Here is a 23,686-nt window from a genome sequence, read left to right as displayed (position 1 = left end):
CTCATGTGTAGGGCATCTCCCCCCTCCCCCAACCAAACAGTTGCTACCTCTCTTCATTCCTTTTAGTTCTCTCAACAGTCTCTAACATGCCAGTCTATTTGAAGGTAACAAGATTCTGCACTTAGCACCTTGCTCTCGTTTCTATGGTTACAGCTTTTTTTTTTTTTTTTTTTTTTTCTAAAATTGCATGTAAAAACAATCTGAAAACCAACTGTTTGGCACAACATTGTTCATGGTTAATTTAATATTTTTGGCTATATTCCATATACAGTACCTTGGGCAACATACTTGAGTCCACATTTTTTTACATGTCTTTGGCCCTTTTTGTACAACTTTTTAAAGTCATGCTTAATGTGCAGACACCACAGATTGGCAACATATGTAAACATACAGAGAGATAAATGGAATGGGGAGTATGAAGTAGATCCCACTAAAGCTGCTGTCAGAGTTTCCTATCCTGCTATGTATGCTGGTGTTTCTATAAAACACTTGTTACATTGGTCTAAACCTTAACAAATGGAGGAGACTTCGTGAAACAATGATGTCTTTGTAGTACATGATTGTGTTCAACAAAGTGTGTGTGAATATTGAGAACAATGGTGTGAAATTCAGTGTTCTGTGGCATCATGACAGGGTGTATTACTTTCCCATAAAGTCACCACCTCACTATATTATTTTTCATATTAAAGCATCAACTATACACCTGGGAAGGGAATTTTAATGCTCTATGAGTGGCAGGTTTGACTACTCCATGTTTTTTCAGGAGTGCCAGAGTCTGCCTTTGAACAAAGCTGGAACTGACTTTTTCCCCCTTTTCCACCGAAAGCCCTAAGATTTGTTTTACCCGGGTAAAAGGAATCCCAGGGACATGTGTGCGTTCTGTTTCCATTGCTCAAAAAGGCCGCTGATGATTTATTTAAATCAGCCAGATGACGTATGTGCAGTTTTGAAGAAAACCGCAGTACACCTTCAGTCCAGCAGATGAAGCTATTCTTTTACTCCGTTTAAAAGACTGTTAGCTAATAAATAAGTTTTTGTTTTAACTGATAAATAATAGATGATGGGCAGTGTTGGAGTTATACAGTTGACTAATTCCTTCCAGTACTCCATAAGTTGCACAGGATCCATAATCAGGAAACATTTAAATTATTGTTGTACATTTAAGTTTTTTCCAACCTGAATCTGGCCAGAGTTGTTGCTTTGCAACTGCATGATTCTTTTAAAATAACTACTAAACACAATTTGTTTTCTTTTATTATCATCAGGTAAACTCATATAAGAGAACTACAAAAAATGTTTTTAATACCTTATGCCTTGACTTTCTAACCATAAGCAAATATTTACATAAAGTAGATGATGTGTAGACAGTGGAGTAGACGATGGTAGGACATGAGGGTGAAAAAGATCACTGGGAGCTTTTGGGAAACTGCATCCAAACCTGAAACTATGGTCTCTCCTTATGCAGAGCTGTCTGCATAAACTACATTAAAATATTCTCATACAGAACTCTGGCGAAACAGTTTATCATTAATGCCTGCATTAAATTAAAATATCAAAAATGTCAGGTGAAACATATTACATTTTATATTCTGGTATTTGCAGTTATTTATCATATGCCTACTAAATGCTTTATATTAACTTTTAGTTGCCATAAAAAGATAACAGACCGAGTTAAGGCTGTGGTAACGGGACTCCCACTGCAACTACCCGGTTTGCTTAGTTTACCTTAGCAGCCAGACCAGCCTATAACTGGAGCTCTGCTGCTCCAAAAACTTCGAAAGAACGTTTTAAAGTAAGCTAATTTTTGATGAACAGGCTACACAGGTGACATTTTAAAGGATTACTGTCTCACCTGAAAATATCTTAAAACTACTTTTTGCGACAAATTAACGGCATAAAAATGATAAAGTTCTACACTTACATTATACACGTGAAAGTAAGGAAATTGAAATTACCTGGGTAAATTTGTATCAAAACATACCATGGGCTTTCAAAAGCCCTGACTTTATACAAGCAATAGAAAGAGGGATTTTGATAACATTTTTCTTCATTGTCAAGGAAGTTGATGGACTTTCTGACCTCCTTGAGGGCCCTGAATATTTGCCACCATGAGAATACGATAGAATGACATGGAGGAGGGATAGATGTATGCAACAACAAGAGAGCAAGCTAGGGAAAGAGCAGCAGGAGAGTTGAAAAGCTATGTTGCATCCCCACTTCAATGGTTACCAAAGGATCAACAGGGTGCTAAAAGCACTCAGGGGAGGAGGAAATGGATGGGTTTTAGAGATGGGGGAATTCAGGGTGATGGGGAGATGAAGCAAGAGAGCATAAAGTGAGAATAAATTGGCAGAGAGATGTGTATTTAGCTTGTGTCTATCCTCTACTGTCACTCAGGGTTGAACGTTGCCACTGACACAAGGACATACTATAAGGGGGTTGGGTCCATTTATAAATGGTCTGTCATTCCCTTGATCACAAACAATAGGGCCTTTTTCAAATTGTTTTTTTACTCGCAGTGTTAGGGGGTCAGTAGCTATTGTTTAGAGGGTAAATGTCATTATTTCATATTTAAGATATGTTAAGTTGTGTTTATTAAGACCACTGTTCAAGGTGAACGTGAAGATGTTTGGCCTTTGATTCTTGTGTTTTTTTTGTTATTATTTGTTTATTATCCTGCTTTAAACATCTTACATTTCATCAAATGACAACCACAAAGTTCAGTGTATTTCATTGGAATCTTAAACGACATGGATGAGTTTAAAAACTTTGTGTTCGTTTTTATGAGAACAGATCACAAAACTACTTCTCTAAGGCAGGGAACTCATGGTAAAACCCATCTAAAGAACATTAACCTTTTTCCTTATTATTGTAGCTCTCTAGTTTCTCTTCACATTTATGTAGAAAAATGTAAAGACACCACTTGCAACATATTCTCTTAAACCAACAAATAAATGGTAAATGGTCAACTTAAACATTACAGTTGCAGTTAAGTAATTACCAGTGCTTTGCAAATTAGCTTGGCTTTATCCACCCAGGTATCTGTTACCTAATTTTTAATTAATTCAGTTTTTTTCAGAATAGAAACATTATAGTTTGTCACAATCTCTTAAAGCATTTATTTACCCTTTACATCTTTTTCTTTTTACTTGTTCTTTTTTATGCCCTTCTCATGCTGTCTTTATTCTTTTGTAAGTGGTTTCTCTACTCTTTTAAGTCTCCATCCTCCTGTCGTTATGTATGAATCACCACAGGTGATATAAGAAGTTTACTTTGAGGCGAAAAATAAAATCTACCCCTTCAGCTAGGGGAATTTTTAAAAAAAATAAAAATAGCTGTGTGGATAACAGGCCCTTTCAGACTTTCACAGCCGTAGCTGACATGTAATTAAAGGCAGGGGTCACTGGCTGACTCATTTTCATATCAGACAGTTAGAGAAAGGAAATAGAAAGGTAGGGTGGGACGAGGTCATTTAAGGTGCCCTGCTGATGAAATGTTCATGTCCCCTTCCTTTCTTCTTACCACCAGATATAATAAATACATTGAATACAGAGTCTCACTGTGCCACCTATGAGTGTCTGCTTAGATATCCTGGCCAATGAAAAGGGTTGAATCTATTTCCATAAAGAAAGCAGAAAAGGCACTGGACCTATTTGGATCTGCTTGACATTTCAAAAAAAGAAAGAAAAAGGGAAAGGTGAGTGGTGAGGGCGAAAAAATAGCGGTGGCTAACAAAGCGTTTCAGCAGACCCCACCCCCCAATCCCCCTTTAAGGAGACAACACACTCCCTGGATGCTGACAAGCTCACACACACAGGCCGAGATACAGACACTCAAATATGTGCAGTCACTAACCGGACTGGAGGCAGAAACAGAAATTAAATGAAAAAAACTGAGCTGTATAGTGTGCTTGTTAACTTTTGATGAGAGATTCAGTAGCTGATTAGTTGAACTGAGCTCTGTTATTAGATGTGTCTTCCAGTTCTGTTACATGTAAGGTGTCACCACTGCATGTAAGTGCACGGCTTAATCTGTAGTATCCCCATAAAGAAAGCTTAAATGAAGATTTTTATCCCTCATTAGGGGAGCATGAAGCTGCTGTCACATTCTAGTGCCTAGTTAAGTCCTCAGATGTCTGGGCTGCCTGTAAAAGATACAGCCTGCCTAATGGCCCTGAAGAATGATGAGTTACTGAAATGAGGAGCTCAAGAAAAACAGTCAACAACTACCATAAACACTTTCCTTAGCTTTAGACCTCAATCCTACCTCTCCAAACACTGGCAGTGGTGCAGCTCCCCAGGTCAGATGTAACTGATCAAGCCTGAGCAGTTACTTGCGGTCTGTATTACTAGAGTCAATACGATGTTCATGGCTCGTGTTTCTGAAGAGGCATCAAGCCTCAATTTGCCTTATACTCAAACTGCTTAAATTTGGAATATGGGCACTCATTTCCTACAGATATTTGCATTAATAGCTGAAGGCATGGTAGTGATGGTGTTTTAATATCTTTCTTCCATTTTCTATAGGAGGAGGAGGAAGCAGAGCAAAGAAAATATGAGAGGAGAATTGAGCGGATAGAGCCTGTAGGGAGGGCGGACTCTTCACTGGAGCGTTCACCTGTGTTAAGTCTTGAGTGAGTGACTTCCTGACAGAACTCCCACCACCCATTTACACAGGGTTTTAAATGAGGACTGGTTCACTAGCTTATAAAGTCCTTTTCGTAATATGAGCTACCTGTTGTTGTTGAGCCATGCAGATACATGTACATATTTGTTGAACTGTTACAGAAGTATTCACACCCCTTTAGCTTTTTCCACAGGCTACGTTGCAACCAATATATTTTAGTGAATACAACAGAAAAATGTTACAACAGAAAAATGTTGCAATCACAATAAATAGAGAGAAGCAAAAACCTGCAACCATGTAAAAAAAATGCTGAGGAAAAATGTTCCAAACAGAAAAAACATCAACAAGTTAAGAAAATCTGCAAACTTGCTCCACAAATCAGAAATGAGCCAAACTACTAGCGGGAGTTGACCTCTAATATTACCAATGTAACTATGCTACCTTTCTATAACATTGTAAAATATTACGACCACTTGTTTAAAAAAGACATGAAGGAAAATTTACAATTTATTTCTTCCCTCCAAGTTTCTTCTGGGCATCCCATTTATGTCTTTACTAAGGGTCTGATCTGACATTACTGAGTTTGACTCTACCTAGTAGTCTAGCACACTTCCATTTGCAGCCTTTGTTAACTTACTGTTGTTTTTGCATTTGTTTTGTTAGTTGTAGTTTTTCGCTTCCCTCTATTGTGATTCAACATTTTTCTGTTGTAATTTTGTTATTTATTTATGTGTTTTGCATTATTTACGTATTTGCGAGAGTTAAGCTGTTTCCTGCGTGTTTGCACCAGTTGGCCACTGTAGTGGAGGTGACTAAATGCAGGGGAAGAAAAAAATTGAAGGGGTGCAAATATTTTTGTATGGTATTGTACATGTAAAAACAAACAATTTTGCATTGCCTTTTTATTTAGTAGGAGGAGGAAGAGCACACCATGAAATTTTGGTGGGAAGACTACTTTACCACACATCAATGCTAAGGTGTTCTTTCATGAGCAACCTCATGCAGACCTGCATTGATGGTGGTTCATGTTCATTTGTCTTCACATCTTTATCTGCACAAATTAACGTTCTACTCCAACCCATCCTCCCTTTCTTGATATGTTTTCAATTAATCTGTTCTCTCTATGCAGTCTGATCTTAATCACTTAATTGGAGTCTCCATTTGGATCTCTAGTTGACTCTCAGGTCCACTTGCTAGACTTTGTAATGGATGACTTTGTATAGGGAACACAATACAGGTCCTACCAACAAAGCAGAGCAATTTTGCATCCTATCATTTCTGTCAACCTTTTGTCATGTTAGACTGTATTTGCTTTTATACACTCTGCATTTCTGCATTTACTTGTCACCCTATTATTTTTATTCATGCATGTCTCCTTCTCCCGGTTTATTCTTGTCATCCATCAATGTCCTGCAGAAGCATGCTCAAGCTGGTCGAAGTGTCCAATGAAGGAGGGCCCCTGGGGATTCACGTAGTTCCTTTCAGTTCACAAGATGTTAGGTAAAAAAATGAGTAAAAAAAGATTTTTTTATAGATTTTTATTTATGCATTCATTGCCTGTGTTTTTTTTCCCGTTTCATCTGTTAAGGCTGATTTTGTCAACATTGTTCATGCAATGGAGTGTCCCACTATAGAAACATGTTCATATTTATCACTGTTGTTGAAATCAGAATCGGGTTTTTTTTAAATTTACACATTGATATGGGATTTCTTTATTATTGAAGGAAACAACAAACACAATGACAGACATGAAACAAATATCATCAAAATTGATATAAACATAAACATTTACATATCTATGTACATACTATATGTACATAAAATAAACATATGTACAAAGCAAGTTTGGTATCTACTGTAGGTTTAGAATCCTACAGCTTGGAAGCTCACTGTTTCTAAAGAAAAACATGGAGGCAGTTTTATCCATGTCACACTACTGTGTATCTTACTAATGTTTCAATGGTGTATATAGGTAAATGACTCTCCAACATCACCGTTTTATACATTTAACAATATACAATGCACAGAAAGCTAGGCTGCCACAGGATTTTTGAAAATGTCAATGTGTTCCTTCTTTAGAAATTATGCAGCTGTTAATCAAATATTTCAATGACACAAAAATAACATTACTTATTATCATGTCTCATTATGTAGATGTTCTTTCTGCGCTGATAAAGATTTATCCACTTCGGCATGCTTGTTGCTTGAAACTGAAAGTGAAACTAATGTTTTGATTTCTTCCTGAATATTTTATTTCATATAGCATCAATGTTGATCCTTAAATATGAAAATGTAAAACAAAGGGAGATAGTGACATCATGGAAATGTTCCAAAATATCCACTTACTTTCCTCGTGTTTAGACGTGTGTAACACACATTTTCAATACACCAAAATACATGGATAGATAGAAAACAGAATGCAAGCAGGTTAATTTTCCACTGCAGTTTTTTAAGTTGTTCAAAGACATACTTTAAAACATGCTGCTGTTTCCTGTCACAACTGCATCCAAAGTGATTCAGAGCGTTTTCTATTACCTAACTTTTAACTGATGAGTGTTGCTTCTAGAAAGGAAGAAGGAATGCATTTTAGTTTATGGTTTTCCCTAAAAAACCACAGAACAGAAGAAAGTGTTGAAATGTAATCAAACTAAAAGCCCATGTAAAACACAGTCCCTTGCCTAATGCCAACAGACTGGCCCACCTCCAAGGTGAATGTGACTACTCAGCACTGGTGAAGAAGGACAGAGGAATCAGGGCAAAGACAGAGCATGGAGATGAAATGGGATGACATTTGAGGGGGACACATTGGCTGTCATTGAATGGTTGGGACAGTAATCTTGTTGCTGTTTATTAGCAAGTGTTTGACAGCTATATTTAGCTCTGACTTCTTGTTAACTGACCCAATAGCTCTGAAACTTAGAGTTACTCTAAGACAGAAAAGGAAAATAACCAGTTACAAAAATTAAACCTTCATAATTGTGAGCAATATTGCTTAAATAAAGTACAGATGAAACTTGACAGACTAATTTCTGCAGTATTATCCCTCAAAGCTTCCCTGTATTCCTGTAAAGTCAGGCAGCATTGTGTAAGATAGAGTACTAATACGGGTTGGCCTGCAAGTCTCCTTTCCATCAGCTTTGCTTGATACAAATAGCTACCACAGACTTCAATTAAATTCAGCCATAATAAGACTTACGTCTAGCCAGTGGGTTGATGCTAATGGGTTGGCCCAGTTCTTTCCTGTTTGCTGTGTGCTAGGACAGGAGGCATTAAGCTCAGCCGGCTGTCATTAGTGTCTAGACCAGGGCCAGAGGGGTCGGACAGCAAGCGAAAAAACAGACAGGCAACAAACAAGGAACTGTGGGCACTCCAGCGTCGGCTGTCCACATTCTGCTTCACTGCACTGACATAAAACGAGATCCGAGCAGGAGGGGGGGGACAGCTGTAGGAGAGAGCTTAGAGACTGTCACTCCAGCTGACAGTATCTTTCTCATACACACATCCAGATGCACTGATCCTCACCTGAAAATGAACTTACAACCAATCACTCTGTGAGAAATATGGACCTTTAGAATTGTTTTCCCACACATACTCTAGCTGTTGTCATTTCTCCTGCAAGCAGTTAGAACTATCCACACACATGGAGTTGCTTTACATCTGCACACACAAACTCAGACACCCCTTCCAGATGAATTTTGTGTCTAATCAATTCATAATTCCATGACCAGTTTCAATTGTAAACAAATTAGGACATAATCGCCTTGCACAAATGATCATGATTGGAGTATTATTTGATTAAAGGCAGTAGATGAGAGCAGGTGGCCACTTTCAGATTAGTTCCTCAGCTTTACAAACAGGCCACAAGATGAAACGCAGATTCATATTGTCTTGTCAACAGGGTTTAGTGATAGTAAGATGTAGATTTCAGTAAAATATTCTTTATATAAAAAGGTCATCATTGGACATTAGTAAGAGAAACAGAGTTATCTGAACAGCTAATATTTTAGTTGTCCCTTAGCTGGTTATATAATAACAGGATAAATACAAAAGTGCATGCCTGTGGCAACTGATGCATTTTCCTCTAACCATCCATAAACAACCTTTTTATCCAATAAGTGTCAGTTACATAAGCCAACAGTTCACAGTTATATTAACACTGAACACCATCCAAAGCAGCAACATCGAACAGACCCCATTAATTATAACAGCAGCCTCGCCCTTACTTACAATGGGATGGTCATTGACTATGGTCAAGAGGTCCATTATGACACGGGAAAAACCGTAGAGATCGACAGCTCTGGTGGGAGAATCTGTTGACAGGACAAATATCACTTGTTTACTAAAACAATTGGCCTTTATGAAAGAGGGCCAAAAAGAAAGCTATGAGTACATCAAAGCTATTAGAAGTCTTGTTTAAAGCCTGGACCAAGCCATGTCGGTGACACATGTAGAAGAAGGTGCTATGATCAGATGAGACAAAAATTAAAATGTCTGGCCTATATGCAAAGTATTATGTGTGGCAGAAAACCTGAACATTCAATTCCTACAATGATACATGTGGTTGAAGGTGTCATGTTATTTAACAAAAGCATGCATGACTCAAACTGGGTCATTCTTGATCATTTATTTCAGCAGCGACGAGCTTACAGCATGGGAGCCATTACAGCAAACAACGTAACTCTGCTCACACTCAACGCCCCCTTATGATGTCATCGCGTGTGGTCATTTGTAGCTCTTTACCATACTAACATTAACAATACATTAACACCACAGTGGAGGATCAGGGAAGCTTTTTGGTTTCATCAATTTAACAGAGGTTTTGAATGAGCTAAAACATTGAAACAAATTGATGATTTTCCTTTAACTTCAACACATTTGGTACATGGTGCAAAATCTAAATAAAATTCATAAAATCTCGATAATATTCATTGAAGTTTTGGGTTGTAATCTGACGATAATTGACATAATTCAAGCTATATAAATATCTCTGCAAGGCATTATGTCTGTATTGAGCTCTCTTAATGCAGATTGCTTGAACTGTTACAGTATCTAACACTTTGTTAATTCACTTCCTTGCAGCCTGAAAATTTCCTTTAGGAGTCTCTAAAAATCACTGACTAGATTATTAAAACCATTGAGATGTGAATGAATTGAGTGGGTTGCTATGATGTACATTCTGCATTATGTACAAAATCATCTTCTATAAATCTCTGTAAGATGCTGCTTTATCCCCAGCCTTGCCTGCTGCAGTTTGAATACTGAGCGTGGATCAACTTAAAACTCCTTTATCTTCCATCTCTAGTCGGTTAGCAGATCAACAGACATTTGAGTATGTCCACGCCGTAATCTCTATGGGCACCTCTTTGTTTTCAAGCTGACAGCACAAAGATAAAGCAGAGTCTTCTCTGCTTCAACAGTTCCTGCAATTACTCTGAGCTCAGCAGTCTTAAGATGATCTGGCAATGCAGGCTCAGACGCAGAGGAGGAGAGGCAGGTCTTTTGTGATCCTAATTTCAATTTATTGCTGAACCATTTACCCCCGCTGATCAGCTCAGATGAGTCTGTGGCGTGAGCGTGGATGTCCACGTTATGCAGCCAATTACAGCAATTTTCTGAAAGTGGTCCTGTTTGACTCAAATGCTAAATAGCTCTTTAAATCTACACTTGACGTTGGCAGTAAACAAGGTCACAACTAAGAAATGCTGTTTTCATACCAAGAATTATCCGAGAGCGTACAGCTTTTGCTTTTTCAACTTAGTTTATTACTTTTTATATATTTTTATATTTCGGAATTTTAATATTTGTTTGAATCAAAAGAGATCAAAATGTTTTCAAACAAGAAAAACTGATACCTCAGGTTTCCAGTCCATTTCACATTAGCTGGAGTCTAGTTTACTGTTGTGTAAGCTCACATTAGCGTTCTTTGCATATGGTTATCCTTAGGGCCCACATAAAGCCCCGAAAGTGCACATTGAGGTATTTATTCCGTGAGGAGTGAGGTATTTGAAAGTAAGTATTTGAGTATTTGAAAGTAAAGGTGTCTTTTTTGAAGGGATAGCTGAGATGGCACTGCAGTAAAACTCTGGGTATTTAGTTTATATCCCAAGCTCTTCCCTTAAGCTCCAGGGAAGGAAGCTGTAGCATTGCCCTCAAAGCCAAAGATGATCTCATACTTTGTGGTTTAGATTATTCCAGACAGCCTGCCTGTCACTCTCTCAGACCTGCACATATAAGGGCAGGCAGAGTGGAGGACAAGCCATCAGACAGAAGCTATGAATCAAGTTCCTGCTGTAGCATCTCTCTAGGGCACAAGAAAATACAGCTTTTAAACCTAAAGCTTAAAAATATGAAAGGGATTTTTTTACTGGCAATGTGGAGCTTTAAAACACCAAAGTAGCTTTGTGAACTTACGTTAAAAAAAATTCAGAACCCTTTAAATTTGTTTTATAGTTTCTCACATTACAACTAAAAAGATGTATTGTTTTGATAATTTAAGTGATTGACCAACACAAAGTAGAGCATAATTGTGAAAAGGAAGAAAAATTATAAAGGCCTTTTTTTGACTTATTTAAATCTGAAAAGTGTCCCATTTATTTATATTCAGCCTCCTTTACTCTGGTTTCCTGTAGATAAAATGCTGAACTTTATAGGCTCTATGCAAAATGGTATGTGTGGCAGAAAATTAACCCAAAGAATGCCTCCCCACTGTGAAACATGGTGGTGACAGTATCATGCTGTGGGAATACCTTTCTTCTGCAAGGATGAAGAGGCAGGTCAAAGTTGATGAGAAGATGGATGGTGCTAAATATAGGGCAATGCCGGAAGAAAAGCTGTTTGAGCCTACAAAAGTCAATAAACTGCAGTGGAGCTTCACCTTCCAACAAAACAACAAACCTATACATCCATCTGTTTTGTCTGAGATTGAGCTATTTTATGGAGAAAATGGAACAAAAAGTTAAATTTCTATATCTCGTCTGGTACAGACATGGCTACTCCAAAAGACCTGTAGCTGTTACTCCAGCTAAACTTTGTTCTACAAAGTATTGATTCAGGGGGTTGAATATGCATGCTTGAGCCATTTGCAAACCATAAATAATTTTCCTTCACTTTGCAATAATCCACTACTTTGTGGTGGCCTGTCACACAAAATCCCAATAAAAAATACTGGGTTGTGGTTGCAACCTGACAAAATGTGGGAAAAATTTTGTTAAGCAAAAAAAGTAAGTTTCAGAATAATTCACTCAAATTATGCACAATATAACATATACCTGCAACACTTGCATTAAATGTTATATCATTGACCTACAATGGCATTTGTAGATTTACCTCAAAATATTGCTGATCTTCATTATATAAAGCATTGTTTTTACTGTTTAGACTTCTATATGCTATTACCCTGACGTAGCGTTGTGGCTGTACACTCTGTCGATGCATTTTATAATCACCACAGTTTTTTTTTTTTCAATATATTACAAGGATATCCAGTAGGTACTAATCTGTAATGTGTTCATTTTCAGGACTCAGGGCTTGCTGGTAAAACGTTTGGAGCCTGGAGGAAAAGCTGAGCACGAGCATCTCTTCCAGGAAAACGACTGCATAGTCAGGATTAATCAGGGAGATATTTGGAACCTGCGCTTTGAACAGTAAGCTGTGATGCGCTTATGATAGTAAATGAGCGTAACATCCATTCAGTGCAGCAGTACACTTTGAATGTTTGGTGCTTTAATTAATGCTTCATTAGCTCCTAATTATCTACTTCCAAATACCTATCACCTCCTTTTTATGGGGCTCCAATTTTTTTAACACACACCTTCATTGTTATCCTGAAGCTGGTGAGCAATATGCTTTTACAGTGAGAGCCCGGTGTTGGACATGAAATAAAGTGGCAGTGAATTGCATTAGTGTTGAAAGGTATGATGCAAACCCACACAACTACACAGTGAAGAAGAGATATCACTGACTTGTTGTACCTCCTATAGTAGCTCTCATTGACCTGTAGTGCTTCAGCACCGTTTTGCCCTCTGATCTAACACTGCCCGCATTCTCCTCTAGATCCATTTCAAGCAGTTCATTGCTGCCCTTCATTTCCTAAAGTGGGATAAAGATATAAGGCTGGCACTCTTCCACTTCCATTTACCCAAAGCCACCTTTGCTCTCACTAACACAAGGCTGAATATGTGGACTCACATACTTAAACTTGTGCTGGCACACTGATTCAATGACACTGAGCTGGATTCTGGAGTTTCTGAACAGAGGATATGTCCTTGGTTTGCCTTCTTCTCATCTATTTCTGCTCACGAACCAATGGAACAGATTTCTGCTAATGAAGGTTAGGCTGTAAGAGAGTTTAGAACTATGAATTGTTCAAAAAGAGAATATTCACATAGCAACTGGATCACTGCCAACATCATGCTGTAGTAACAAACATTGTTGCACCAAGTTTCCCCATAGTAAAATCAGGCAGAGGCAACATTATGCTGTGGGGATCTTTTCTGGATGGAGATAAACACAGGGCAATCCTATGGCATAAACTGTTGCTAAAGACTTGAGACTGGGATGAAGGGTCAGCCATCAGCATGTCAATAACACTAAACATACAACCAGAGCTGATATGGCATAATTTGCATCAAAGCATATTCACGTTTTAAAAAATTCCCAATCACATACACTATCTGCCTGTTATGACTGAACTTGAGCTATTTGGCAAAGAAGAAGGGGAATCTATAACAGTTCAAAGCTGGTTGAAGTATACTAAGACTTGCCGCTTTAACTGCAGTGAAAGGTGGTTCTACAAAATATTCAGTGCTGTTGCTATCAGTGAGCATCCCAGTTTCCTTCCAAACCTTTTCTACTGTGGAAGAGACTCACCTGAACCTAACACACCCCCCTCCTCGCCCTGTAGCAGCCAGACTCAGATGCATGTGTTTTGGTGAGTCTGAATGAAAACGAGAGGATGGAGCTAAACTCTTCCCCTTGTCTGCCCATTCTGGCTCTTTCATGATTATGTCCACAGAGAGTGACAATTTAAAGTGATAGTCTAATCTTGGATTGTGTTTGGATTGTTTTGCATGGGTAAATATTTTGAGGAGCTTAATCTAACTGAATGTAATGATGCATTGATGGGGTAATTTATTATTCAATCAGGCTTGCACAGAGGTTGATTGCTAGAGTGATGGTAGTGTATATGTGCATGTGGGAACATTTGGATATAAACACATGCATATGCACACACAAGTACACACATACTTAATCTGCCATCAGCACTCAGTGTGAGTTTGTGACTGATTTTTGTAAATTACTAAAAGAATAAGGATGTGAGAGTCCAAATTCTGCAGAAGAGGCTAGGTGCTGCACTTGGGTTTTCCCTTTGTAGCATTGCTTGAATAAAGAACCAGAAGAATTTTTAGCACTTGCAATTTAGGCTGGTTAGGTATGGTGTTGCTTCTGTGGTTATAGAAGGTCTAAATATGGGAATTCAGCCATCAAATCATGCTTCTAGCCCTGTGCCTGGCTCTTTCCTTTGTGATATATCTTATTTACAATGCCTTGCAAAATATTTCCACATTTTATGGTGCTATAACCAAAAACTACAATGCATTTAAAATGGTAAATAGAGCTTTTCTAGTCACATCATCCACTTAAAATTATTTTATAATTCAGGGCTCTTTCTCCCAGCCACACTGCTATTGCTCACACGGTAATGCACAAATCAGTTGGGAACATGGAGTTAAGTGCCTTGCCCAAAGGAACATCTGTGCGTAACATAGAGAAAGCCACAACTTCGAGTACTTATAAAAAAAAAGACAATGAACGTTACACAACTATTTCTGGAAACCATCCATCCATCCATCCGTCCATCCATCCATTTATATTTAAGGATTTTACAATCATATAAAGGTAGTTCATCATTTTGTGACTTAATCACAGTGGCCCTAGTTTTTTTCATTCTACAGGGATTTTATGCGATCAATCAACACAAACTATTGCTTAATTGTGAAGTTGAATGAAAAACTTTAATGAAACTACTGACTTTTTCTGATTTCAGCAAATGCTTTCTTCTTCCCACTATTACATAAAGGTGTATGAATAGATGTGCAAGGCATAGTACCAGGGATTGCTGATAAACCTGACTGAACAGTTCCCTCTCTCTGGAAAACTGAGCTTTTGTCTGAACTCATTTGACTGATTTATCTCACTTGGGACACTGTGTGTGTCTGTGTGTTTTTGTTGATATTGCATTTGTATAGAATGATGTCTACTTGCCTACTTAGTTTGTTTTCTAGAAAGCCTCCCCTGGGCATGATTCTTTTTCTCTGCTATGTTTTTTGAAGCAGTGTGTGTCCCTTTAATGCAAACCACAATAAGACTCACATAAACAGACAATTTAAAGAGGAAGCGTCATTCGAATAAACTTTGAATTGACAGAATACTAAGTGATCATTCATCTGTTCACCCAGCATGTGCTGATGCTGGTATTACAGATAATGTGACGTCTGTCTTGCTCTGCCATGTTCCCCTGTGATTAGCTGTACCACCCTCAACTCTCCATATCACCCTTCAACATACAACACAATACAGCTTTCCTGTTGTACATCTCTATATCAACAAAGCCCAATAGTATCTCTTATAATGTTAAATGTAATGTATTTCTTCATATATGACCTTCCTACTCCTTCTCTTGTTCCAGAGCTCAGAACATTTTCAGACAGGCGATGCGTTCCCAGGTCATCCTTTTCCATGTTGTGCCTGCATCCAAGAAGAGGCAGTATGATATACTTTTAGCTCAGAACGAGCTCAGCCCACCTCAGTCAAACAGGGTCCGCTTTAGCCAAGACTCTCAGCATCCAGGGAACCGGTCAAGTCTGGATGCAAGTATGCCATCCAGATCTGGAAAACAAGCCATCAACCACAAGTGAGTGTCACTGTTTTCACTGCACCATTAGCCCCACCCTAATTCAGTACACATTTCTAATCCTGAAGTTCGCAGAAACCTTCCTCCCTATGGAGAGTTGTGTGATTAACTTATTTAGGATTTGACATCCAGGATGGAATAAAATATGTTCCTCTACACTCTCTTAATATAGATGATTGTGAAAAATTCTCACAGATTTTATTGCAACAGTAATTGACTATCCAATAATACCTTAATACTGAATCCATCAAAGTTCAAACAGTCAGTCAGTCAGTCAGTCAGCCATTTCCTACCGCTTATGTTAAAAAACAATATCATGTTTTTAACCTGAGGCGTCTGAGTCTGTTACACGGATCATCTGGTTAAAGGGATAATGCAGAGTTTTACGTTAAGTTACAGGGACTTATTATTTTTCTATCAGTAGTTAACTCTCTTGACGTCTTCATTTAGTATAAATCCAGATCAGATTGTACAGTGTTTGTGATCAAAGGAACTGTCTGATATAAAAGTAACGTGGTGTAAAATGCTAAAATATTATAGCAGGTTGAGTTAACACTGTTTTTAAACTGCCTTGCTTTATTTTTAGATACTAACTCTGATCAGAAACACTTCACAAATTAGGTTCTCAGTATATGCTTCATTCAGGAGAATCAATGACAGCACATTGTCTCCCACCTCCATTTCCCAAGTAAATAATCGTTGGCTTCTGTATAAATAGTATCCAGTTTAAACAAGGCAATTGCTTAAAGGTCTGTAACAATGTATTTTAATAAATTGCAATGACTATTTTTCAATCTGAGTTGTTTTAGTGGGAGAAGTCCGCTTCAGTCCTGGCCCCTCTTGGACTGCCCTCAGCTTCAGATACCGCGACCACCTTATGTGGATTTTTACTAAATGCAGGAAGTTATTCCCAAAGAGTTATCTACTGTAGATTAGATATTTACTGCTATTAACATTTTAACAGAACCTCACTTAAAATTATCTGAGCTATCCCTTTACAAGCCTGTTAATTCTAATGGTGATTTATTGACCTGTTCACAAAAAGCTGCACATATAAATGTCTTTCCTCAATGTCTACATTTACTGGCTAATAGTGTTGACATTGATTGTAATAATAAATAAGTGAAGCATGTTATGTGTGCCACATATTCTGAACTGTGCTTGTAATTGTTTTATTTATTGAGGATTATCAGATAAAAATCCTCGAGACTGACTGCATGATTTATTGTTAATAAGTAAAAAAAAAAAAACATTCATAATAAAAAATATTTAACCAAAAAGACAAATAAGCGAATAAGACACAAAAAAAATTGAAGAGAAATGTGAACATTTGCCTTGTCATATTTATTTACTCAGTCTCTTCCCAGAAGTTCTCCTGTTGTTCACTGACTGAACAACAGGAGTGTTCACTCAGTTTACAACAGGAACGTTCAGTCCTTTCCTTTGCCTAATATTCCTCTACAAATTGCTTATTTCTATTGGTGAAAAACATTAAGCTCTGTGTTCTTTCTCCAGTTACCAAGGTCCTCTAGGAAGAAGCACCCCAGAACCAGATCGGCGCAATGCTACTTCACCCCATGCCTCACCTCACATCTTAATCTCCAGGACCCCCTCAGCACCTTCCGCCTCCTTGCAGCGTAGAATAAGCACAACTCCGTCCAACAACTCCTACCTAAAGAAAAAAGGAAGCATCTTCAACATCCAGTTGAAGAAAGGTAATAACAAAGATCTGAATGAATGACTGGAAAAGAGAGCGTGTATTTTTTGAATTTTTAGTGGTAAATGATTCAAGATTAAGGCTTTTTTGATACTAAGTCAATAGTAAGTCCAAGTCCAATGCCAGCAGTTTTTACGTCACAAACTTGGAGACTACATACCAGAAGTAAAATAAATAAAAAAAAATAAAAATACCTGCAGGTGGTGGGCCTCCCAGTGGGCCCACCACCTGCAGGGGGAACCGTGAGGGACCGGTGCAAAGAGGATTGGGTGGCGGACAAAGGTGGAGACCTCAACGGCCCGATCCCCGGATGCTTAGGCTGGCTCTAGGGACGTGGAATGTCACCTCGCTGGGGGGGAAGGAGCCTGAGCTTGTGCGGGAGGTCGAGAGATATCGACTAGAAATAGTCGGGCTCGCCTCCACGCACAGCGTGGGCTCTGGAACCCATCTCCTTGAGAGGGGTTGGACTCTCTTCTACTCTGGAGTGGCCCACGGGGAGAGGCGGTGGGCTGGTGTGGGTTTGCTTGTTGCCCCCCAGCTCAGCCGTCTCGTGTTGGGGTTTACCCCAGTGGATGAGAGGGTTGTATCCCTGCGCCTTCGGGTTAGGGAGAGGTCTCTGACTATCATTTCAGCCTACGGGCCGAGTGGTAGTGCAGAGTACCCTGCCTTCTTGGCGTCCCTGTCGGGGGTGCTGGATAGTGCCCCTCCCGGGGACTCCATTATTCTGCTGGGGGACTTCAACGCCCACGTGGGGAACGACAGTGACACCTGGAGAGGCGTGATCGGGAGGAATGGCCTCCCCGATCTGAATCCGAGTGGTGTTTTGTTATTGGACTTCTGTGCTAGTCACGGATTGTCCATAACGAACACCATGTTCAAACATAAGGGTGTCCATCAGTGCACTTGGCACCAGGACACCCTAGGCAGGAGGTCGATGATCGACTTTGTTGTCGTATCATCAGACCTTCGGCCGCATGTTTTGGATACTCGGGTGAAGAGAGGGGCTGAGCTGTCCACTGATCATCACCTGGTGGTGAGTTGGATCCGCTGGAGGAGGAGAAAGCCGGACAGACTCGGCAGGCCCAAGCGCATAGTGAGGGTCTGCTGGGAACGCCTGGCGGAGCCCTCGGCCAGGGATGTATTCAACTCCCACCTCCGGGAGAGCTTCGACCAGATCCCGGGGGATGTTGGAGACATAGAGTCCGAGTGGACCATGTTCTCTGCATCTATTGTCGATGCTGCTGCCCATAGCTGCGGCCGTAAGGTCTGCGGTGCCTGTCGTGGCGGCAATCCCAGAACCCGGTGGTGGACACTGGCAGTAAGGGATGCAGTTAAGCTGAAGAAGGAGTCCTATCGGCTGTGGTTGGCTTGTGGGACTCCTGAGGCGGCTGACGGGTACCGTGAGGCCAAGCGTGCTGCGGCCCGGGCTGTGGCAGAGGCAAAAACTCGGGCCTGGGAAGAGTTCGGTGAGGCCATGGAGAAGGACTACCGGTTGGCCTCGAAGCGATTCTGGCAAACCGTCCGGCGCCTCAGGAGGGGGAAGCAGTGTTTTGCCAACACTGTTTATAGTGGGGGCGGGAGACTGCTGACCTCGACTGAGGACATTATCGGGCGGTGGAAGGAGTACTTCGAGGATCTCCTCAATCCTGCCATCACGCATTCCGTGGTGGAAACTGAGGCTGGGGACTCAGGGTTGGACTCTTTCATCACCCAGGCTGAAGTCACCGAGGTGGTTAAAAAGCTCCGCGGTGGCAAGGCTTCGGGGGTGGATGAGATCCGCCCTGAGTACCTCAAGTGTCTGGATGTTGTAGGGCTGTCATGGTTGACACGCCTCTTCAACATTGCGTGGCGGTCGGGGACAGTGCCTCTGGACTGGCAGACTGGGGTGGTGGTCCCCCTTTATAAGAAGGGGGACCGGAGGGTGTGTTCCAACTACAGGGGGATCACACTCCTCAGCCTCCCTGGTAAGGCCTACGCCAGGGTATTGGAGAGGAGAGTCCGACCGATAGTCGAACCTCGGCTTCAGGAGGAACAGTGTGGTTTTCGTCCCAGCCGTGGAACACTGGACCAGCTCTATACCCTCTACAGGGTGCTCGAGGGTTCATGGGAGTTTGCCCAACCGGTTCACATGTGTTTTGTGGACCTGGAGAAGGCATTCGACTGTGTCCCTCGTGATGCCCTGTGGGGGGTGCTCCAGGAGTATGGAATCGGGGGCCCTTTATTAGGGGCCATCCGGTCCCTGTACGAGCGGAGCAGGAGTTTGGTCCGCATTGCCGGCACTAAGTCGGACCTGTTCCCAGTGCATGTTGGACTCCGGCAGGGCTGCCCTTTGTCGCCGGTCCTGTTCATAACTTTTATGGACAGGATTTCTAGACGCAGCCAAGGGCCGGAGGGGGTCTGGTTTGGGGACCAGTGGATTTCGTCTCTTCTTTTTGCGGATGACGTGGTCCTGCTGGCCCCCTCTAGCCAAGACCTACAGCATGCGCTGTGGCGGTTCGCAGCCGAGTGTGAAGCGGCTGGGATGAGGATCAGCTCCTCCAAGTCCGAGGCCATGGTACTCGACCGGAAAAGGGTGGCTTGTCCTCTTCAGGTTGGAGGGGAGTTCCTGCCTCAAGTGGAGGAGTTTAAGTATCTCGGGGTCTTGTTCACGAGTGAGGGAAGAATGGAGCGGGAGATCGACAGACGGATCGGTGCAGCTGCCACAGTAACGGGGGCGCTGTGCCGGTCCATTGTGGTGAAGAGAGAGCTGAGCCGAAAAGCAAAGCTCTCAATTTACCGGTCGGTCTACGTTCCTACCCTCACCTATGGGCATGAACTTTGGGTCATGACCGAAAGAACGAGATCACGGATACAAGCGGCTGAAATGAGCTTCCTCCGTAGGGTGGCCGGGCACACCCTTAGAGATAGGCTGAGGAGCTCGGCCATCCGGGAGGAGCGCGGAGTAGAGCCGCTGCTCCTCCACATTGAGAGGAGCCAGTTGAGGTGGCTCGGGCATCTATACCGGATGCCTCCTGGACGCCTTCCTCGGGAGGTGTTCCAGGCACGTCCCACCGGGAGGAGGCCCAGGGGACGGCCCAGGACACGCTGGAGGGACTATGTCTCTCGGCTGGCCTGGGAACGCCTTGGGCTCCCCCTGGAGGAGCTGGAAGAGGTGTCTGGAGAGAGGGACGTCTGGGCGTCTCTGCTGAGTCTGCTGCCCCCGCGACCCGGTCCTAGATAAGCGGAAGACGACGAACGAACGAACAAAAAATAAAAGGCACTTGAGTAGCTCTACAGAAGTTAGAAGTGCTTGAAATGTCCATCGATCTTCCTTTTGGGTTCCATTGTATTTGTGACGCACCAAAAACCAAATGAGCTGTGAGCTTAAAGTCTAACATTCATGACTTTTTTCAAATGTTTTATTTATCCTGTAAAATGATGAGGCAGTGACATTTGGAACTACAGTTGTCCACAGTGAAGAGAACAAAAGTCACATCAAATAATTAGAGATCAGACCATGAGTGCAGTCAGCTACTCTGATAGTGAACTTTCACTAGGACCCAAACTGATTTGGGATTAGATTACTTTTGTTCCTCTGTTAAAACAGTAACAGAGGGACCTACTGTCAGTGTTTGGGATGGCTGTTGAAGTACAGTATCTAACTTAATGATTCAAAGACATTCCAGCATCAGGCTGGGGTAGTCCTACTTTACACCAGCAACAAAACTGTTAGATTTTCCAGCATGGAAAGTTTTTCTTTTTATGTATTGATCTGAAGTAACTGACATGAAAACCAAAAACATGTTTGTCATTAGAGTAAATAAAGACATCTCTATTCTTCTTTCCTAATTAAGATTGAAGTGACACATCGGCATCCATACTGAACTAAACAGAATGACTCCCAAAGCTACCTTTTCTTGAACCATTTAAAGTGGATCAGTGTTTCTTCATCTAAGCTGGGCAGTAGCTTACACTTATCGTTCGTTCGACACTGAATTTTTTTTCTTCTTCTCTGCAAACTACCTCAGAAATGAGCTTAATCAATCCTCTATGTTTATTTGCATTCACTGACATTTAGTGTTAAAGTGAACCAGTATTATGGCAACATGCCCTCGCCGCCTCTTCTCCTCTTTGCTTCTGTGTGTGTTGGATGTAATGAGCAGATGTTTGGTTGGAATCTGGAAACGAGTGGCTGCAGTTAGCTTCTGGGAGTTGTACAGCAGCAGGGACAACAGTATCAGATAAATGCAACAAACTCAGGGGAAATAAAGTCACAAGCTGTTTTAATATGTATGGCAAGGATTTCTGAGTATTTGCCAGCTCAAACTATGGGCAGTCTGAGTCTACAGTGCAAGTAATGCTGTATTTATTCTAATGTAGTAAAGTTTCTCTGCCATTTCTTGCCAAGTTATAAGTCTTATAAGTTCTGCCAAGTTGTTATTTTAGGCATTTTAAGTGAAGGAAATGTTTGTGAAACTGCAGGGGTCTGATGGCTACAGTATGATTTATTTTCAGCAACCCTATAGATTCAAAGCCCTAAAAATAACTGTTGATAAATAAATGTAGTCATGCTCATGATTTAATCGGAACTTGATAAATACAACTGTCTCCATGGTAAACTCACAGCCATGGGGAGTCGAACTAAAGACAAATTATTGGTCGAATGTTATTGTGTCAGAAATAAATTATAAACATGGAAATTTGGTGGATTCAGGTAGCTTGCAAATGCAGCCCAGAAATCTATTTTGACATTTTCATTTAATTGCCATCAGACTTTCTCCCTACTAATCCACTTTCAGATCGGCTGTGGCAGTTTTGTTGTTGACTCGATGTAATTGTTGTGATTCAGCCTAAGTGGCTCAGAGTTCCAAGTGGCAGGAGAAGATCTTGAATGGCACATTAACAAGAGTGCCCTAATCAAATACTTCTGTTGAAAACAACATATGCACCCCATTAAGTCGTTGTCATGTCCCCCAGCCTCTCCTCGTGTTTGCTGTTTAATTGGCTTATGGGAGCCAGAATTCTAACTAATCTAGAAAGGGATACAATTACTTTTATCCTGGTCTTCTATTACCCAAAATAAAGACGTCAGTGGTTAATTACTAAAGGCCTATTAGAGATGTATTCTCCTAATTGCCTGATTGGACCATTAATGACAGTATCTACTGATGGACACAGGAGTTTGATTCTGTTCATTAGGTTTAATGTGTCTGGCTGGGAGGGAGTAGGAACATGTATGGAAGGAGGATCAGAGTAAAAAGCACAACAAAGGATCTTATGTGCAAGTTTGGAAGGAGGAAAGACGTCTACACACACTCATCATGGGAATGAATGTCATTAATTTTGGCTTTTCAAAAGTTTATTTAAAATCTTCTTTTTCCACAAAGGAATGATAATTCAATGTACACCCCCGCTCATATCTTGTTGCATTACTTTTTTCTTATGTTGCAGAGAAACCACATATTTTTTTAGGTTGTTTTTATTATTTTAAGCTATTTGATCACTGGCCATGGCCTAAGTGGTAGAGTTTATTTAAATTGGTTAGTTTATGGACTGTGACTTGGCTTGTGAGCACAGTAAGATCATTTTCAACAGAGTTGAGGTTAGGGCCATTCCAAAAGCTTAATATTACCCTGCTTTATCCATTTCGAAACCAGTATTACTGTGTATTTGAACAATTGCCCTGTTGAGCACCTAATTTAGTCTATGTTTCAGCCATCTTACTGTTGCAGTGACACCCCAGAATTGTTTTACAGGCAGTGCCAAATGGGGCCATTAAAAATCTTGGGGTGGCACACCAAAATCAAAACCAATAACTGAGTTTGAAAAATTCTGTGATGTTGTACTATGATAATATAATAGACTGACTAGAAAAAAACATTTAAAGCCTACAAGTAAAAGCCCTTGACATAAAAAAATAAATCACAGAAGTGAGTCTCTGGTGGGTGCAGACATGTATTTCTCCCTTTCAGAGCATCTAGGATAATCCTCACATCTCCACCAAAAACTATTAAATAAAAATAAATGGATGCTCATACAGTGTTTGATAAACAAGGTTCTAAACATAACTCAGTGCATTAACTGTAATGGTGATTTCTAAGATTAATGTCCGGTTTACTATGGTGGTGATCATAGAGCGTGCACTGGTTAAATGCCTGTATGACCCCCAAGTCAGTGATCAGACAAGGTGAGGCTTTACCGGTTTCTTTAAAAAGCTGTATCAAGTACATGGGTACGGGTTTTTGCGTTTCTATAAAACAGAATACACAAATAAAACACATTAAATTTCAGTGTAATCACAACGTATCTTATAAGTAGATTACATAGAATATTATAGCTACATGATGTCTTGTAAGCCAAGCTCATAGGCCCAAGAGCCTTTATTTACAGCCTAAACTATATTTGGTAACAAATTAAATATATTGTTTTACTCTAGTCCTGTGTTTCAGTCA

At 40.6% G+C, this 23,686-nt stretch overlaps 1 protein-coding gene across 1 annotated transcript in view; it reads left to right on the top strand.

The window, feature by feature from the left end:
* The window catches only part of LOC124858061 (partitioning defective 3 homolog), a 479,264-nt gene that overhangs the window by 195,836 nt on the left and 259,742 nt on the right, over positions 1-23,686 (top strand). Inside the window, exons 6-10 of the mRNA XM_047349799.1 lie at positions 4,527-4,633; positions 6,043-6,126; positions 12,144-12,269; positions 15,314-15,538; positions 17,054-17,253. Of these exons, the coding sequence (XP_047205755.1) occupies positions 4,527-4,633; positions 6,043-6,126; positions 12,144-12,269; positions 15,314-15,538; positions 17,054-17,253 (742 nt within the window). The remainder of the gene's footprint in view (positions 1-4,526; positions 4,634-6,042; positions 6,127-12,143; positions 12,270-15,313; positions 15,539-17,053; positions 17,254-23,686) is intronic.

Source organism: Girardinichthys multiradiatus, chromosome 21 (assembly GCF_021462225.1).
Source record: "Girardinichthys multiradiatus isolate DD_20200921_A chromosome 21, DD_fGirMul_XY1, whole genome shotgun sequence".
Lineage (NCBI taxonomy): Eukaryota > Metazoa > Chordata > Actinopteri > Cyprinodontiformes > Goodeidae > Girardinichthys > Girardinichthys multiradiatus.
Note: the sequence above shows the minus strand (reverse complement) of the source record. Positions and strands in the feature narration are given on the sequence as shown.